Raw genomic sequence first — 17,435 nt, forward strand, 5'->3', positions numbered from 1 at the left:
CAAGTGACACCACAGAGTAATTCAAATCCACATGAAAAAACAAAAAGTACCAACAAAGGTAATTACATAGGGAATCATAAAAGACAGTATAATTACCTATTTGTTCTCCTTTCTTCTCTTATCTGATTTAAATAGCAATTTCATAAAATAATATGTATATAATTGTATTGTTGGGCCTATAATATACAGAAATGTAACATACTTAACAATAGCTGTGCAAAGAGGCATAAAGAAATGAAGAGAACCAGAAATAGTAAATAAAAAGGTTAAAATGATAAACTCTAAATAGATACTTGCTCACCTTTCTTCTCTCGACTTCTTGAAAAGACACAAAATTCTATCAAATGATACCTATAAAAATGCATTCTTGGGTTTGCCACATATATGGATGTAATATGTATAATAATAACACAAAGAGGGGAGGAGGGAATAGATCTATCTAGAAATATAGAGATTTAGTATAAATCTGAAGCAAATACTGATACTAGGGCAATCACTATAAACAATAACTGAAAAAATATATAGTAAAAGCAAAACAAGGGAGTTAAAATGGTACACTAGAAAATATCCACTCAAAAGAGAAGATGACAGCAAAGGAAAAATAGAGAAATAGAGATATGAGACTTATAGAAGGCAAACACCAAAATGGCAGAGGTAAATTCTGCCTTAGCAGTAATTACATTAAATGTGAATGGATTAAACAACCTGGTGAACAGGTAGAGATTGGCAGAATGAATAAAATAACATGATCCAACTATATGCTGCGTGCAAGAGACACATTTTAGATCCAAAGATTCAAATAGGTTGAAAGTGAAAGGATGGATATGATACACTATGTGAACAGGAACCAAAAGAGAATTGGAGTTGGCTGTACTAATACCAGACCAAATAGACTTTAAGACAAAATTGTTACTAGAGAAAAAGAGGGACACTCTGTACTAATAAAAAGGGTCTATCCATCACGAAGATACAACAGTTATAAACATATATGCACCTAAAAACAGAGCCTGCAAACACATGAGATTAAAACAGACAGAAATGAAGTGAGAAATAGACAATGTTAACAATAATTGTTGGAGACTTCAATGCAGCAGATGGCAGGAGATCAAGAGTGTGGAAGACTTGAACAGCACTGTAAATCAACCAGGCATAATAGACACACACAAAACTCACCACACAGCAACAGCAGAGCAACACACCCTTTTCAAGTGAATTCTTGCAGCACAGACCAGATGCTATGCCATAAAACAAGAATCAATAAATTTGAAAGGATTGAAAATATACAAAGTGTGTTCTTTGACCACAATGGAATAAAATTAAAAATCAGTAACAGAAGAAGATTTGAGAAGCTCATAAATCTGAGGAAACTAAAACATACACACCTAAATAACCAATATGGCGAATGGGTGACTTGTGTGGTATGTGAATTACATCTCAATCTGGTTGTTTAAAAGATGTGGTTCAAAGGAAATGTTCCCATTGGAGCTGGCACTTCCAAGATCCCTCTGTTGGGATCCCATGCATCTGCCTACATACAATTCTCCCAAATCATAAGGGTCAAAGTCGGGACCCAGCAAGATTATAGAGCACATAATTCTGGAAGAAAGATGGGCCTCACCCTATCTACCTGAGAACCCAGGAGCAGACAGAGAGCCCAGACATGTGAGTTCTTAGCCTGGACTCCATGGGGCCTTCACTGGAGGTGACTACCACAGGCTTCGGGGCGGGGGCTGGAGCCCCAGATTCAAGGTGAAAATCCTGGGTGGAGAGAGCATCCACACCTTTGATCAACTTTCTTGAACCAAAAAGCATTAGGACCCAAAAAGCATCTGTGGGAATCATAGAAGGAACCCCTTCCTCCAGGCACAGGGCTTGCCAAGGCCCCTCCTTCACTCAGCCACACATCCCAGGGCTACGACAGCTCAGCTCTGCACAGCAGGTCTGGCAGGAGAGATGGAGCTGCGAGCCCGAGGCCCATCAGTGTGCGTCTGGGGAAGACGTTCAAAAGCCTCGTCAAGGGATTCCCTGGTGGCGCAGTGGTTGAGAGTCCGCCTGCCAATGCAGGAGACACGGGTTCGTGCCCCGATCCAGGAAGATCCCACATGCCGCGGAGAGGCTGGGCCCGTGAGCCATGGCCGCTGAGCCTGCGCATCCGGAGCCTGTGCTCCGCAACGGGAGGCCACAACAGTGAGAGGCCCGCGCACCACCCCCCGCCACACACACAAAAAGCCTCGTCAAGCCTTGGCTTTCTGATCTATTACGTGAGGATCTGAACAACCTCCTTGCAGGACGTACTGTGGATTCCACGTGCCTCTCCCCTCCTCCCTCCCTGCCTTCTTCCTCCACATGTGTACACGTGTATGTACTTAGGAATGCATGTACGTGTGCACATATGCATGTGTGTATATGCCTAGCTCAGTGGCTGTATGCATTTAATAATCCTCCATGCAAATCAGCTGAAATCTGAATCTCAAAACACCCGCATGTGTGAGAGGAGAAACAGACTGAATGCCTCCTATCAACCCATTCTGAGAATGCTTTCATGAACAGAGTCCAGAATTGATGAATCCAGTCCTGGCAGCACTGGGAATGGCCACAGGTGCCTGGGAGTTGGGCTGCGGGAGAGGGTGAGGGCGGGGGTCAGTAAGCTCTGGACACATTCGTGGGGTGGGGCTGTGTGTCCAGCCTCAGCACCTGCATGTGGAACGACCTTGGCCTCAGGCTTGTGGTGTGAACAAGGACGAGAACCGCTCTACCTCGCAGGGCTGGTGTGAGCGTAGAACGAGCGTGCCTGGCCCAGAGCAGGCGCTCAGTCAGTGCTCAGCACGCACGGAGCCGTGAAGCACGCAGCCCGCAGAGCTGATGCCTGGTCACTGTGAACACCATCCACGAGGCCTGACGGTCTAAGCGCAGCAGGCCCAGGAATCCAGGACACATCAAGGCAGGCGCTGGTGACTGTCTCTAATTGCTGACCCAGAACGTGCTGGACGGCGGACCTGCCCCTTCCCAACGTGCTGCTTTTGGTACAAGCTGCAGCGTCCTTATCAGGAGGAGGCAGGTCAGTGTCTGCAGCTCTTCACCTGAAAATCTAAAGCCCCTCAACTGTAGACAAATGTTCCTTCTGAACATGTGCAGTGCTGCTTGCTGTTTTCCCCGCGCCCATGGCTGCGGTACAGACGGGGGGGGCCGGCGTCCTTGTCAACAGAGCACGTGAGGCCGACCGAGCGAGCTGGTGCCACCCTGCCATCCCCCTGCTGTCCCGGTCCCACTGTGACCTCATACATAAGCCACAATTTAAAAGAAGCCATTTTATTGAGCCTCAGGGCTCAATAAGGCCTAAATTCAGATCAGAATGAAGGTGAGAATTATTTTAGATTAAGTATTGATTTAGAGTATGAATGCCAAGGGGTGGGGCGGGCCTGCGTGTCCATCAAAGAGCTTGGTGTATTTCATCCCTGTCAAGGCTCAGCACCTCTGAAACCAAGCAGTCTGGGACTGACCGGGCCCCAGCTCTCTACCGGCTGCTTCAACGGTTTTGTTCGTGAACGTGAGAGACTGACTGGGGCGCCTGTGGGGGAAGCGGGGCCCCTCCCGGGGACGCCGCCACGGCCGCCTCCAGGGAACGCCTCCCGCCCACCCCCGACGGAGGCCTCACCCAGGGCTCACTCAGCTCCACGGAGAGTGCCCAGGCGCGAAGGAGGCCTGGGACGGGCAGGGCAGAGTCCCGGGGGTCTCAGCTGGAGGCGGACAGCCCCTCGGGGCGGGGTCTCCCTGGCCCCAGGGCTCCCGTCCTGCTCACCTGACCCTGTTAACTGACCCAGCGACGCTGTGACCAAAGTCCCCTTTTCAGCACAGGGAAGCAAGCAGGGAGGCAGGCGGGAGGGGAAGCCACCACCCGGGGCGGGGGTCCCCGGTGGTACCAGTTGGGCAGGCTCAGGGCCCCCCTTACCCAGCCAAGGTCTAGAGGCCACCAAGTTCCACGGTGACCTCCAGAAAATTCCGGGTCTCTTTCTGAAAACAAAATGGAACGAGGATGGTTTGCGGATCGGCGTCCACTTTGGGGGAGTGACTGACCTAGGAGCCAGCCTCGAGCCAGGGACCTGGGGGCCAGAGACGAGCGAGGACCCTCCTCGTCCGGGCAGGGGAGCCGCTTGTCCCCGGCTCTGCCTGCCCCGTGCGGTCGCAGGGCCCCTGGGGAGGGCGGGGGCCCCGCGTAACAGGCACCCACCTCAGACTCCGTCGCGTCCCCCGACTTCTCCTGGAGGGTCCCGCCCTCAGTCAGCGCGGAACCGTTGTACTTGTTGCAGATGTCCTCATCTGAGTAGTGTAGCCCGCCGGGGCTGGGCCGAGGCGGGGACCTGGGCGGGACGGGGACACCAGTTACCCCCCCACTGAGGCCTCCCGACCCACCCTCTGGCCTGCTTCGAAGCTGAGTGGGAGAAATCCGCCGCCTCTGGCACCATTTTGGCCCCCAGTGCAAACAATTCGCAGTCCCCCTACAGCTTCGCATGACGCCTGCCCCATCTGGGGCCAGGAGATCTCACGAGACCACGTTGCTGCACCTGAGACCTGCCCTCTTTTTCTGACTCTGGAAATGTCTTTAAAACATCCCTAACTCCCCACCACCCCGGCTCGGCGCTGCCCCACTGCGGGGCCCGTGGGCGTGGGCCCGGCCGAGCGGGCCCTCAGGTGCAGGCAGCACGGGGGGCTGGAGCTGTTGCAGCCCTACCTGGTCCCGTTCTTCTTCGAGAAGGTGTTCTTCACGTTGAGGTGGCGGCTGCTGAGCTCCAAGGTGGCAAATCCCCCGTTGTCCAGGGTCACGGACTCCTCCATGTTGGAGATGCTCTTACCTAAAGCCGGGCGGGGAAATGAGCACAGATGCTTCAGTAAGTTGCTGCCCGATGGCCTGCTGGACGGAGCCCAGGGCCGGGCCGGCCTGCGTCAGCCAGCCAGGCAGGCAGAGTCAGGCTGCGGAGGAAGGCTGCATGTCAACCCTGCAGCAAAATGACGTTAGTATTTGGGTGTTTATTCTGCTTGACACCAAAATACAAGTATTTTGATCAGTATTTTATTAAAGAGTACTCAGAATACGTGAACTTTTTAAACCATTGAGGAAATGAAATATTCAATAGATTTCAAAATAAAAGCCTCACAGTCACAGAACAAAACAGTAAGTGGAGAGTAACTGTATAAGGGGTGATAACTAAAGGGTGCAGGGCTTCTTTCTGTGGTCATGAAAATGCTCCAAACCTGACTGTGGTGATGATGGTCACACGTGTCTGTGAATGTAACTGAAAACCACTTAAAACAAGTCTATAAATACATATCAAAACATATTCTAAAATACATTAGCCGGCCAAAGTTACAAGTAACCCGAGGACACGAAGAGGTCCTGGTGGCTCTGACCTCGTTTGGCATGAGAGTTGGTGTCCTCACAGCTGTCCCTCTGCTCGGGCTGGTCTACCCGCCCTTTTCCCTCCCCGACCTTGGGAGCCCCTCCCCCAGCCATCTTCCTGACTTATCACTCACCCCCTCCTTCAGATCACAGCTCAAGGGTCGTGAGACCAGAGAGAACGTTCAGACCCTGAAGTCTTCACCCTGTGTTTTTTCTCTCCATGGTGCCATCACCACGTCTGCATTTTTCCTGCGCTGGCTTGTTCCCTGCGGTCGTCTGTCTGTCTTCCTTACCAGACTATAAACTCTTGGAGCACAGACCCAGTTATGCTCACACAATTACGCTCTTAGTTACATCCCAGCCCCCGGGACGCTGCCCGAGCACACACCAGGGGCTCCATGTGTGTCTGCAAAATTCATCAGCCTTTCTAAACCACAAGGGTCCTCTCTGCTGGGGATCCCACAGCCCTCACCTCACCTTAATGTTCTACTCATGTGCAACGGGGAAAAGCCAGCAGGACACAGGGAGTGGTGAATGAAAGATGAAGCTGCTTGCGAGTAGGGATTTGGGTTGATGGGAGGAGAGCAGGTGGAGACTGTTATCAGAAGGGGACTCTGACGTCGTACAAGGAAGGCAGCATGAGCAGCAGGGTTAGAACCAGGCTGCAGCAGCAAAGGTTTAGGTTCTGTGTGTCTCCTGGGCACGCAGGGAGACGTTCTGGTAGACAAGTGTTTCTTTTCTTTTTTTCTCCCCCCTGGGCTTCAATGATGACGTTAAATTAATGCTCCAGGGGGAGGCTGAGTATCAGAAGCTGCAGGTCAGATCGGACTTTTCAGGTCTGTTTCCCAGATGGAGAAGAAAAGTGAAAGCGGGGAGATTTTCTCTGCGCCAGACCTAGGATTCTGTAATAGCATTAACTCAGTAAAATGACATGCCACTCCTACACTGTAAACCCGTAGGAATAAAAATCTGATTTACGAACACTTGTTAGAAGTGAATTTATACAGAAAAAAATAAATCCTTTCTTGGAGGGATGAATGGCTTAATATTACAAAAGCAAATGGCAGGCACTTTAGGTGCCCAGTTTTATGAACCCTTTTGGTGCCGTGACAATGGTGCGGGGGGCTGGGGTCGGGGGATCTGCGGGCCCCCGCTGCACAGAGGTATCAGAGTGTTCCCGGCACCCCGTAAGGTTCCCTCACGGACCTTCGGTCCTTATACTTCTCCACTAAGAACACCCACCATCCTGCCTTCTAGAAACATCCATTCATTAGGTTGCTCCTGACCTTCCTGTAAACGGAGTCACACTGTATGTGCCCTTTTGTGGTCGGCTTTGCCCAAGTTTGTCCATTTCTCTAATGATGGTGATTCCTGTAGCAACGGACGCTTACTAAGCACCTACCACACGCCACGCCAGGCTGTGCTGGGTACACCGGGGACCCGGCCCACAGAGGGCTCAGAGCTGCGATGCGGGACCTAAGGCAGGTACTCCCCCTGTGTTAGTGAGGAGGGCTGGGCCACAGACACGATTCTGTACCATCCCCGAGCCACACCGGATGCTGAGACGTGCCCCACTCACTGTTCTCATGATACTGAAAAGTGCGATTTTCCATCTGTTTAACGCTTTCCACTTTCTAATCATCACTTAACAAAATACTCCTGCATTTGAGCAACCGTGCAGATGAGGAAACAGACTCACAGAGGCCAAATGACCCAAAGGACACACGGCCCGCTTGAGGGCAGAGCTCAGACAGACTCTGGTGGCCGAGGTCCAGAGCGCCTGTTTCCCTGCACCCGCTGCCTCCGAAGGGGTGTCTGCGGTGCCTGTTTTATCGAATGAAATGGAATGTGGATGTGGGCACCCCAGATCCAGGAGGGAAGCCCCAAACGTTTCAGCTCCACAGAGCTCCCCCGTGGGGAGACGGGGAAAGCCAGGCGCCGTCCCACCTGGGCCGCAGCTCCCGTACTTCTTGTTCTGGCCGTGCAGGACCAGGGCGAACACCACCAGCAGGATGACAAGCAGGCTGGACAGCGCCATCACCAGGAGGAACCACCACTGCTCGTAGAACGGGCTCTCCACCTGAGCTGAAGGGCGACACGGCACATGGACTCGGTCACGTGGGACAGAAGCTCAGTCCCTGCCGAGAGCGGGGGAGGGGAGGACTCGAGGGGCAGCCCCGGGCACGGGGAGGGTGAAACCCCTGCCTGGTCTGGGTTGTCACGGGCAGACCGACCCAGAGACAAGGCTCTGGTTCCACCGTCTCTTTTGGGCCCAGGGTCCTTCCTGTCCCCCGCACCCCCCACCAGAGACTTCACTGTCCTGGACCCTGGCCATCGTGCTTATATTCTCTCAATTTCATCTGGGTTAAAGGGAGGGAGGAACAAAAGCGCCTGGGTTTGCTCGTCTCTCCCAGTGCCGGGGCTTCCCTCCCAGACAGCCCCCAAGTCCCCTGGCCACCTCCATCCCCGCTGCCACCCCCCCGGGCCACCACTGCCGCCCGGGCCACCGGAACCACTGCTCAACTGTGTCGCGTCTTCCCGTTGTGCTCAAACCCTTGACATCACAGAGAGCGTTCTCAGGTGGGAAGTCGGCCCCTCCTAAAAGGCCTCAGTGCTGCCCCTAGTGGCCTCGGGGTGCAGTCGGTCTAAGCCTGGGAACCCCGCGACCCGAGCCCTGCCCGTGCCGAGCGCCGGACCCTTCCACACCTGCCCAGAAACCTCTGCTCGCACCCTCCGGCTGGGTGGGCCTGCCTGACTACCTGTCGGCCTCCTCCGCTGCATCAGGGCCCCCAGCCCCGGAGGCTGGGCTGTGTTTTATTTATTTCGATCCTCCAGCAAAACTGAGCCGAACAACGGGCCCCCCTTAGATAACGTTTTCCCAGAACGAACAGAAAAGGTTTCACTTGAAAGTTGCTTTGAAGAAGGATCGTCTTCCTCATGTTTTATTCTGTTTACTAAGACGAGAAAAATGGGAATTGCTTCTCGGTAGGTGTCGGACGGCCCAGGGGTCCCACTCGTGCCTTCCACGAGCTTCCCTGTTTCGGGGCATCGGACGTGAGGGATGGAACAGGAAGCCCATTACAGGTGGAGCCCAAGGTCTGGCTCCCAGGAGCAGAAACCCCCAGAAAAGACCTCTCCCTTATTGTAAATACCTCACTGGATGGATGCGAAGCGTGTGCACCCTGGGAACGAGGGGGACGTCTGCTCTGGATCACGTAACAGCACAGGGAGGCCTGACAGATGACAGCACTTTAAATCCAAAATACATGAGCTGGATTTCAGGCTGTACGTTAGGTCTCCCATCGAATAAGGCCAACACGTCCAACCCAACCGCTGGGCCGTGGCACAGAGCGGGCCTGGGCAGAAAGGCCTGGGCTGGGCTACAGGACTCCGGCCCCGAGTCGGGCTCCCCACCCCGGGTCTGCACAGCGGGGCCTGAGGGCTGCCGGCAGGTGACGGCCTGCTGGCTTCTCGAAACCGTGAGATGAGCGGACTGCCGACCAGCTGGCAGCCAAGGCCAGCGCGGGGATGCAACGGATTTCAGAGGAACGGTCCAGCCATGGTGCCCCATGACCTCAGGGGCCGGGATCCGCGTGCTTACGTAGGAACTAGCCTTTGCCACTGGCTCCGCGTGTGCGGAATTAAAAGCTCTGAGCATTTGGAATTGCTTTCTAATGATTTCTTGTTCATGGACCAAGGGAGGCATATCTTGAATTGCTGAACTGGGGTGATGGGTGCTGGGGGTTCCTTATTCTCTCTACTTTGGGGTGTGTTTACAATTTTCTTAATAAAGATGAAGGAAGCGAGGAAAATTTGACTTTTCTACGTACTGTTCGTTAAACAAGCGAGTGGTGCCCGGGTCCATCCTGCAGCCCCTCTCACTGAGCGCCCCTGGGATTCACGTTGCTCCGAGACCAGGGGCCTGAGCGCCCAAGACGCTACCCTTCCTCCAGACTCACGACAGGGAAAGGATGAAGGATGCTTTCAATTTAAACAAGTGCAGTCAGCAGCTTGGACAAATGTGACTGCAGGGAAGGGAAACATATTTGTCTTGATGGGAAGGAAGGCTCTCGTGGCTTCTGGCCCGGACTTGGCCTGCTCCCTTCTCCAGATCACCTCCAGTGGCCAGCCCTCACTCAACCCCTCTACAGCCCGGCTCGCAATCTTGGCTGCACGTAAGGACCGCTGCAGAGCTAGACAATCATCAAGCCCAGACCTGTGCCCCCAGCGATGCAGTTGCTGTCCAGGGTGGGGCCCTGCGTGGCTGTTTTCTAGGCATTCCTGAGGGGTGACCCTAAGGTGCAGGCGGGGTGGAGACCTGCTTCTCACGCGTGCCTGGGACCAGCCTCACCTGCCCTCCCCTCCCCACCAGCTGGTCCTCACCGGGCTCCTCACCTGCTACTTCCTCTGCCTCGTCCCAGGCTCTCCCTTCCCTGCAGCCACCCCCCTGCACCCTTCAAGACCCAGACCCAGGCTCCCTCCTCTGAGAAGCCCTTCCTGATTTTCGGGCAGTCACTTTGACCCCCAGCTGTTACACCCCCTGCCACGTCACTGGTGAGCACAGAGTTTGTCTCCACTGACACTCGAGCTCTGGGAAAGGGAGCCTGGCCTCCCCCGTGTCTGCTGCTCCACCCAGAGCAGGGCGGGGGGCTGGCACCTCCCACTTCAGGCGCAGGGCTCGCCGGGGTCCCCATCGGACACGACCGCGTGTCAAGGGCTAACACACTCCCCGGTGGCTGCCGGGGGCGATCTTTGCTTTTCAAGACCGGCCCATGGCTCCACGATGAGGACGCGTCCCCTCGTGGAGGGTCTTGGGCTCCACTTTGCCTGGGAAGCCTCCTCCCCGGGGGGACCCCGCCCGGCTGGAGCTGGTGGCTCCAGCGCTCAGGGAGAGATGAGAATTCAGAACGGCTGGAGCACAGCGTGGTCGGGAGTGCGGAGCGCGCGGGGCCCGTGCCGTCCTCCCAGCTCCTCGGGAGGCGTGCGCCGGTCCTCCTTCCGTCACCGTGGCTCCAGGTCACCCTCCCTGCCCCCGAAGGAGGGGCATCGCCCCGGGATTCCCGGGCAGGGCTCCTACCTGACACGGCAGCGGGGGGGCTGCTGGGCTCCCCGTAGCCCACCTGGTTCACGGCCACCACCCGGAACTCGTAGGTCACTCCTTGCCTGAGCTTGTCCAGGCTGGCGGTGTAGGATGTGGCGCCCCGTGGAATGTCCTTCACAAACATGTCCCACAGGCCTTCATCTGCGGAGCAGAGAGAGCAGAGGTCAGGGCGCCTGCGCATGGATGCCCACCCTGCCCTCAGCTCCCAGCTCCCTCCCCGGGGTACGGATGTGAGCCTGAGGCTGGGGGAGCTGCGGGGCCGGGGGCACAGGCGGGAGAGGGGCCTCCCCCTGGTGACTGGACTCCGCTAAGGCTGCAAGCTGGGCGGAAGCATTTTCCCCAGTGCTCTCCGGCCTCTGGTTTCTGACTGGATCTCACCTTCGGTGGAGGGTTCCGGCTGCCCACCGACCACCTCCTGCTGCGTGTCCCTAAGCCCACCTTTCAGGCTCACCGAGGACACCCGCTGGCCCAGTGGCGCCTGCGTGCACCAGCTGCTGACCTGAGTTCTCAGTCCCACTGCTTTCTAACTGGAAACGACAATCCAGCCGGCGGGTCAAAGAAAAAACTTTGAACGCCTCTTTTTTTTTTTTTTTTTACATCTTTATTGGAGTATAGTTGCTTTACAGTGGTGTGTTAGTTTCTGCTTTATGACAAAGTGAATCAGCTATACGTATACATATATTCCCATATCCTCTCCCTCTTGCGTCTCCCTCCCTCCCAGCCTCCCTATCCCACCCCTCCAGGCGGTCACAAAGCACCGAGCCGATCCCCCTGTGCTCTGCGGCTGCTTCCCACTCGCCCTCTGTCTCCCGTGTGGTCGTGTGTACACGTCCATGAACAAAGCACCGAGCCGATCCCCCTGTGCTCTGCGGCTGCTTCCCACTCGCCCTCTGTTTCCCGTGTGGTCGTGTGTACACGTCCGTGAACAAAGCCTCTCTTGCCAGCCGGCTGCCAGCCTTGCAGAGATGCTGTCATGCTGTCCCCACTGCCTGGGGCGGTCGCTGCAGTGTGCCCGGCGCAAGTTTCCATAATCGATAACGGGTCACGTGCTCTCGTGGGGTGAAGGCGCCGAGTGGCAACTGGCATGGCGGTGCACGTGCTCTGGGACAACCCTGCCGGGGCCTGGTTCCCTCACCTGGGGACCCTGCCTTAACCTGCCGAACCGAACTCCCCAAGTGCCGCCCTCGAGTCTGAGCATCCTTTGGAGGCACTGCAGCATCAAACCTGCCCTAAGACCAGTAGCCATTTAATCTATGCCCAGGTGCTACCGAATACAGGTACAAATTTTAAAAAATAGACTGAATTTTGAACAGACACCGACACATCTGTGTTCATAGAGCATTATTCACGGTAGCCAGAAGGTGGAGGCAACACAAACGTCCAACACAGGAATGGATAAAGAAAAGGGGGTCCATCCATACAATGAAATATGTTTCAGCCTTAAAAAGGAAGGAAACTCTGACACCTGCTACAACATGGGTGAACCCAAGGACAGGGTGCTCAGTGAGGTAAGTCAGAAACAAAAAGGATAAATACTGTATGATTCCACTTATAGGAGGTCCCTAGAGCAAATTCATAGAGACAGAAAGTAGCAGGGTGGGCGCCAGGGGGAGGGGGAGGGGGATAGGGTTGACGGTGACAGAGTTTCAGTTTGGGAAGATGGACAAGTTCTGGAGGTGGGTGGTGGTGATGGTTGTGCAACGACGTGGATATACTTAATGCTACTGAACTGTACACCTAAAAATGGTTAAAATGGTAAATTGTATGTTATGTATTTTACCACAATGAAAATACATATTGAATTTCTTTAAGTCCTGACGTGTAGGAAAACATTAATAAAATTGAAATTAAAGCCAGAAAATCAGGTGCAGAGAGAAAGGAAGAAGCTAGACAGCCTTGGTGTGAAGACTGCCTCACCGCACATTAGCTGTGTGACCTTAGGGAGAGTACTTAACCTCTCTGTGCCTCATCTGTGAAACGGTGACAACAAAGGGCATCTACATCACAGGTGTGTTGCAAGGGTTAAACAAGTTAATACTGATAAAGTGCTTAGTAAGCAGTACACTCTGTGAGTGTTTGCAAAATAAAATATAAATCCAATCTCTAAGGAGGTCTTTTCAGTAAAAAGTGGGCTCAGGGCCCAAAATGTTCATTTGAAATAGTGCTCCTTCATGAATTATAAATTCTTTTATAGGCACAGGTTTGTGATCTTTTAAAAACAGGAGATCTGGAGAGGAATCTCCATGCACATTTGAATATGCATGCATATGTGCAGACAGCTTTACGGGGGGGCGGGGGGTTATCTGGAAACCAACCTTATCACACACCTTGGAACACCAGATATGTTTGAGAGGGTCAACCCCACAGTAACCAGAAAGAGATCGCTAGTGTGTAAGTTGTATTTGCGTAGGGTTTCGAGTTTGCACCGATTAAGTCCTTGTAGTCACAGGTTAATGAAGGAATGGATGTGAATGAGACTTTCAAGGCATAAATCTCTGTACAGGCAAAAAGGGAGTAAGATGATGATTTATTTCTAAATATTCACATTTATAGTAGTTTCTCACCAAGTGACCCATTACCACTAATAATGTCCAAATGGCAAGTCATAGCTTAAGCCTTTCTTTTCCTTCTAAACATATTAAGGTTTACACTCACGATTGTCATATGTGATTTATTTCTGGTTTGGCAAGAATGCTCGGGGAATAACAGGCACGGAGGGGGCGTTTCCTCTGCACGAGCCACTCCCTCTGCCTGGCGTCTCCGTGTGGCGGCAGGCATCCTCCCCCTCCACCCCCTCTCACTCACCCACGCATTCGATCCACAAATACTGAAGTGCTCCCTCTTTGGTCAGGCCCTGTTCCAGCCAGCAGGGGATCAGGTGAGATTCCTGTTCTCAGTGAGCTGTTTATAAGTCTCTGGGGCAGGGGGGTGATGGAGGAAAATCAACAAGGTCGTCGCACCCTTTCAGATTCATCTTTTTGAGGCCAGCCTTGACCCACTCCTACACTCCAGGAAGGGACGGCAGCTTCTGCCCAGGGGCCTCCAGAACACTTCTTTACATTACCTGTCTGTCTGCACCACTGGGCTCTTGAATTTTTCAGGAGTTCAATAAATATCAGTTGACATGATTCATCACCCCTTCCTTACTCCTTCCCTTCCCTTCCCTTTCCTCCTTCCATCCATCCCTCCATCTACCCATCCATCCATCATCCATCCATCCATGCATCTTTGTGCCCCCACAGCCTTTCACAGGGCCTGGCACAGGGAGCTTTCAGAAATAATAACCACCACCATTTTATTTAGCACTTACTATGAGCAAGTCACTGTGCCAAGGGCTTTAAGCATTGAATAAATTGTGCAATGTTTTCCCTCTAAAAAGACAGATAATTTTATGCTGTGAAAGAGACTGAAGAAAAAAATACAGACTCTTGTAAACTGGATACTGCTTAAAACCATTGAAATTAAGGGACTTAAGAGTGTGAAAGGCATTCCCAGACCATCTGCAGCAGGCTTGAACACTGCTGCAGTGGGTTCTCTGGATGTCTTTTACACTAATGTTTCTGTAATGCTTTCCTGCTACTGAAGAAAAAGAATTACTTCCCCTGCCTCTCCTGTCACCTAAACTCCACATTTTATTTTAAGCAATCTGTCATAGCTCCAGGAATTATGTGAATTTTTCATAAAAACATTTAAAAATATTGATACAGAATCTCAACACACGATTTACTTTACATTGAAAAACGCTGCGAGGGGAGGAGTCATACCAAGAGAATTTCCTTCTGAAGGAAGTTCGCACTTTTATTCTGCTTAATTCCGCCTTTCCAAAATTAGCACACTCAGCATGTTAGGCTCCACTTGTGATTCCCTGGGCTATTTATCCACACGCATATTCACACCGCGATCACGGTGGGCAGAAAACCCTGGCGGCTGCCGAGGCCTCCACTCTGTCTCTCCTCTGTGGATTGCTTTCCTCGCTTGTATTATGTTGTTAAATATCTCAATAAATCATTGATGGAGAAAAGTATGTCTACAAATTAGGGGGAAAAATAACATTAGAGAACTATTAAACATAATGAGATTTGTGCTACTGATTTTCCACACGCCAGGATAATCCTCGGGCCTGGATTTACATTCTCAATCAATACTTGAGGGGAGTGAGGGCCCTTGTGTTTTTCTGGGGATGCATTCAGCCGGCTGTCAGACCCCAGGCGAGGCCACCCCGCCGGGTGCTCAGCAGACCCCAGCCTGCTTTCCCTCCCCACTGGGGGCGCTCCTACCCCTACATCACCCTCGTGTGGGGAACTCGTGATTGGCCCGAGGAGGGCAGTCGCTCGTTTCCCAAAGCCACATCTCTGGATGGCCAATGCCAGAGGCCTGAGGACCAGCCCTGCGGGCGGTGCCAGGACTTCGACCTTCCTGGGAGACATGTCGACCTTCAGGCCGGGGCCTCCTGATGTCTGTGGCGGGGTGTCCGTGGCATCTTGCCGGGCTTGGGTCCCCTTCTTGGACGCCCAGCACCTTCCTGGCCTCCCCTTACTGTGACACTGCTGGGAAGACGCCACCTCGAGGTATGAAGGCGGGGGAGCCGTGGAGAAATACACGTGGCAGAATGCGGCTCGATGAGCCGAACTCCGGTCACACACCTCCATCCCTGCCGGGCTCGGAAGGAAAGCTGCGTGAGGGTCCACACACGCACATGCGCCCCACTGGCTGGTTTTCCTTTAAAGATATAAGCTCTCGGTCCTGGCTGCCCTATGGCAGCATTTGTTTACTAAAAAAGGAGAACGGCTAATACTGAATATCCTCCAGGAGAGCAAGCGCCTCCAGTCCACACGGGTCGCTGCCCCGACCGCACTTGTTTCTGGCGCTTGGCGCGAGGCAGCTTCTCTCCTGCGGGGCCAGCACCTTGCCGCCCAGGCACATCTGCTCCCGGCCGTGCCCTTGTAACAGGGGAGCAGGGACACCGTCCTCCCGAATCCCAGGGTCTGCGCTCCACTTACCCTGCCGACGCCCAGAAGCGTATGTCTGTGGCAGGTTTCAAGGCAGACGCCAAGAAAGACGTTTGAGCTCGTGGACAACCCAGCAGGGTCTCCACGCTGAATGAAACTGTCATTCACGGCCCAAAGGTTCTGGTTCCACTAACTCACGTAACCAGCGCCATGACGTCGGCTTGCAGCTCTGAGCCTGGTAGCTGCTTATGTCCTAAACGCTGCCATTGCTCTTGGTGTAACTGGGCTGGGTCGGAAATTGAGCTGAAACAGGTGGGGCTTACACCTGAGGCTAAATACATCTGATGATAAAATAATTGTATGTTATCCGATCCTTGTTGAAGGTAGGACACCAGTGAGATGAACGTCGAAATGCAAAGGATGGGCCAGGACCAGGACCCAGCCCAGAGAGAAACGGCTGCAGAGCCCGACAGGCTGTCAACTCGGGGTCGTGAAGGAGAGAAGAAGTGAACGCAGGCCAGGGACAGAGTCAGAACTGCAGCCGCAGCCCTCGGGCTGAGGACGCTGACTTGGCAACTTCCATGGATTTTAAACCTTCTGAAAAGCACTGATTGTTTTCCTTTGTTCCGTTGAAAAGTCCCGCGGGCAAAGATCAGAAGTGGACAGAAAGAGTGGGGAGGGGCCTGGGGGGCCCCAGGAGGACCGCAAGTGGGCAGGGAGGGGCCCACGGGGACAGGGGCCCTGCTCCATCTGACCCCCTCTCCTCTCTGGGCTAAATACATTACTCGTGAAAAGAGCAACACAATGTCTGCCTTGCGTTGGGTACATCCTAAATATGTATTTCACGGCTGCTGTGGAGAGGAAAATATATTTATAGTTCCTTTAGTGCCATTCTGGTCTATTGTGTAAATATGTAAATTAGGTTTCCTGATCTATACAGTAAAATGCCTCGGGACAATTTGTGTAAATAAATCATCTGCATATGCCCCTGCATAGTTTCCATCGCCTTCCTGGGAGCTTAGCAACACCAACTGGGAAGAAACCTTCGCCCAACCAGAGACACGCACCTTCGGCAAGGCTGTCCTGTGGCGTCTGGGGCCGCGTCCACACTCACTGACTGCCCTTCTCCAGGAGTGAGGGGGGGTGTGTGTCCTAGTCCCACGTGAATGTCACCAGCTGCTGTTCAGTTCGGTGTTATCATGTTAGGGCATCAGCAGAATTTGCAGGGGTTCAAGTGAAGATGCACAAGGCTGCAGGGCCACCTGCCCGGGCCGCTGGAGCCTGCTGGCCACCCTCCCCGCACCAGCCAAGTGGACGAGCTCCATGCCTTCCAAAGGCAAGGTGGAGATGAGGCCTGGTGGGGAATGGCAGGCAGCCTGGGGCCCCCAGGGCCACCCAACAAAGTGGCTCAGTCTTTCCAGATGCCCGCGGTGACGGGAAGCTGGGTGGCCCCCTATTAAAAACTACCCCTCCAGGGCCCAGCACCACTACTGAGCTCCCTTCAGACACCACTGCTCTGCCCGGAGAGGGTGTCGCCAAGGAGCTTCGGGGCGAGAGTGAGATGCTGCGGCATTTGCTGTTCTGCGTCATGAGGCCTGTACTAGATGACAGCTGAGATCCAAAGCCCAGGGTACTGGCAAGGTGTTTAATAAATACGGACCATCCGTAAATGCATTTCATCTGACTCCAAGCAGCTGCAGGCCTCCGTTACGGGGGAAGGGCGGTGGGGGGGAGAGGGCGTCTCCCTCAACTTTCACTGGCTGGATGGTGAGGCCGGCAGCCTGTTCTGGCCCAGTCGAAATCGCTGGCAACCTGCTTCCCAATGTTGAGAAAGTGAAGCAGAATCTTCGGGGCTCGCCGAAAACGACAGGGTCCTCTGGGTCAGTTTCCTGGCGTGTCTTGGTCCCCGTGGGTCAGCTTCCACCTTCTGGTAATGACCCAGGGAGTCAGACCGCCAGCTGCCGGCAGAGGGCTCGTGTCTGGGTGAGGC

General features: G+C 53.6%; 1 protein-coding gene across 1 annotated transcript in view; it reads right to left on the reverse strand.

The window, feature by feature from the left end:
• Window positions 1-17,435, reverse strand: part of SDK1 (sidekick cell adhesion molecule 1) — an 831,209-nt gene that overhangs the window by 11,396 nt on the left and 802,378 nt on the right. The window contains exons 41-44 of the mRNA XM_060079272.1: window positions 10,473-10,637; window positions 7,343-7,480; window positions 4,730-4,850; window positions 4,229-4,358 (exon numbers count right to left, since the gene is read on the reverse strand). Of these exons, the coding sequence (XP_059935255.1) occupies window positions 4,229-4,358; window positions 4,730-4,850; window positions 7,343-7,480; window positions 10,473-10,637 (554 nt within the window). The remainder of the gene's footprint in view (window positions 1-4,228; window positions 4,359-4,729; window positions 4,851-7,342; window positions 7,481-10,472; window positions 10,638-17,435) is intronic.

This window comes from Mesoplodon densirostris, chromosome 16, assembly GCF_025265405.1.
Source record: "Mesoplodon densirostris isolate mMesDen1 chromosome 16, mMesDen1 primary haplotype, whole genome shotgun sequence".
In the NCBI taxonomy this organism is placed as follows: Eukaryota; Metazoa; Chordata; class Mammalia; order Artiodactyla; family Ziphiidae; genus Mesoplodon; species Mesoplodon densirostris.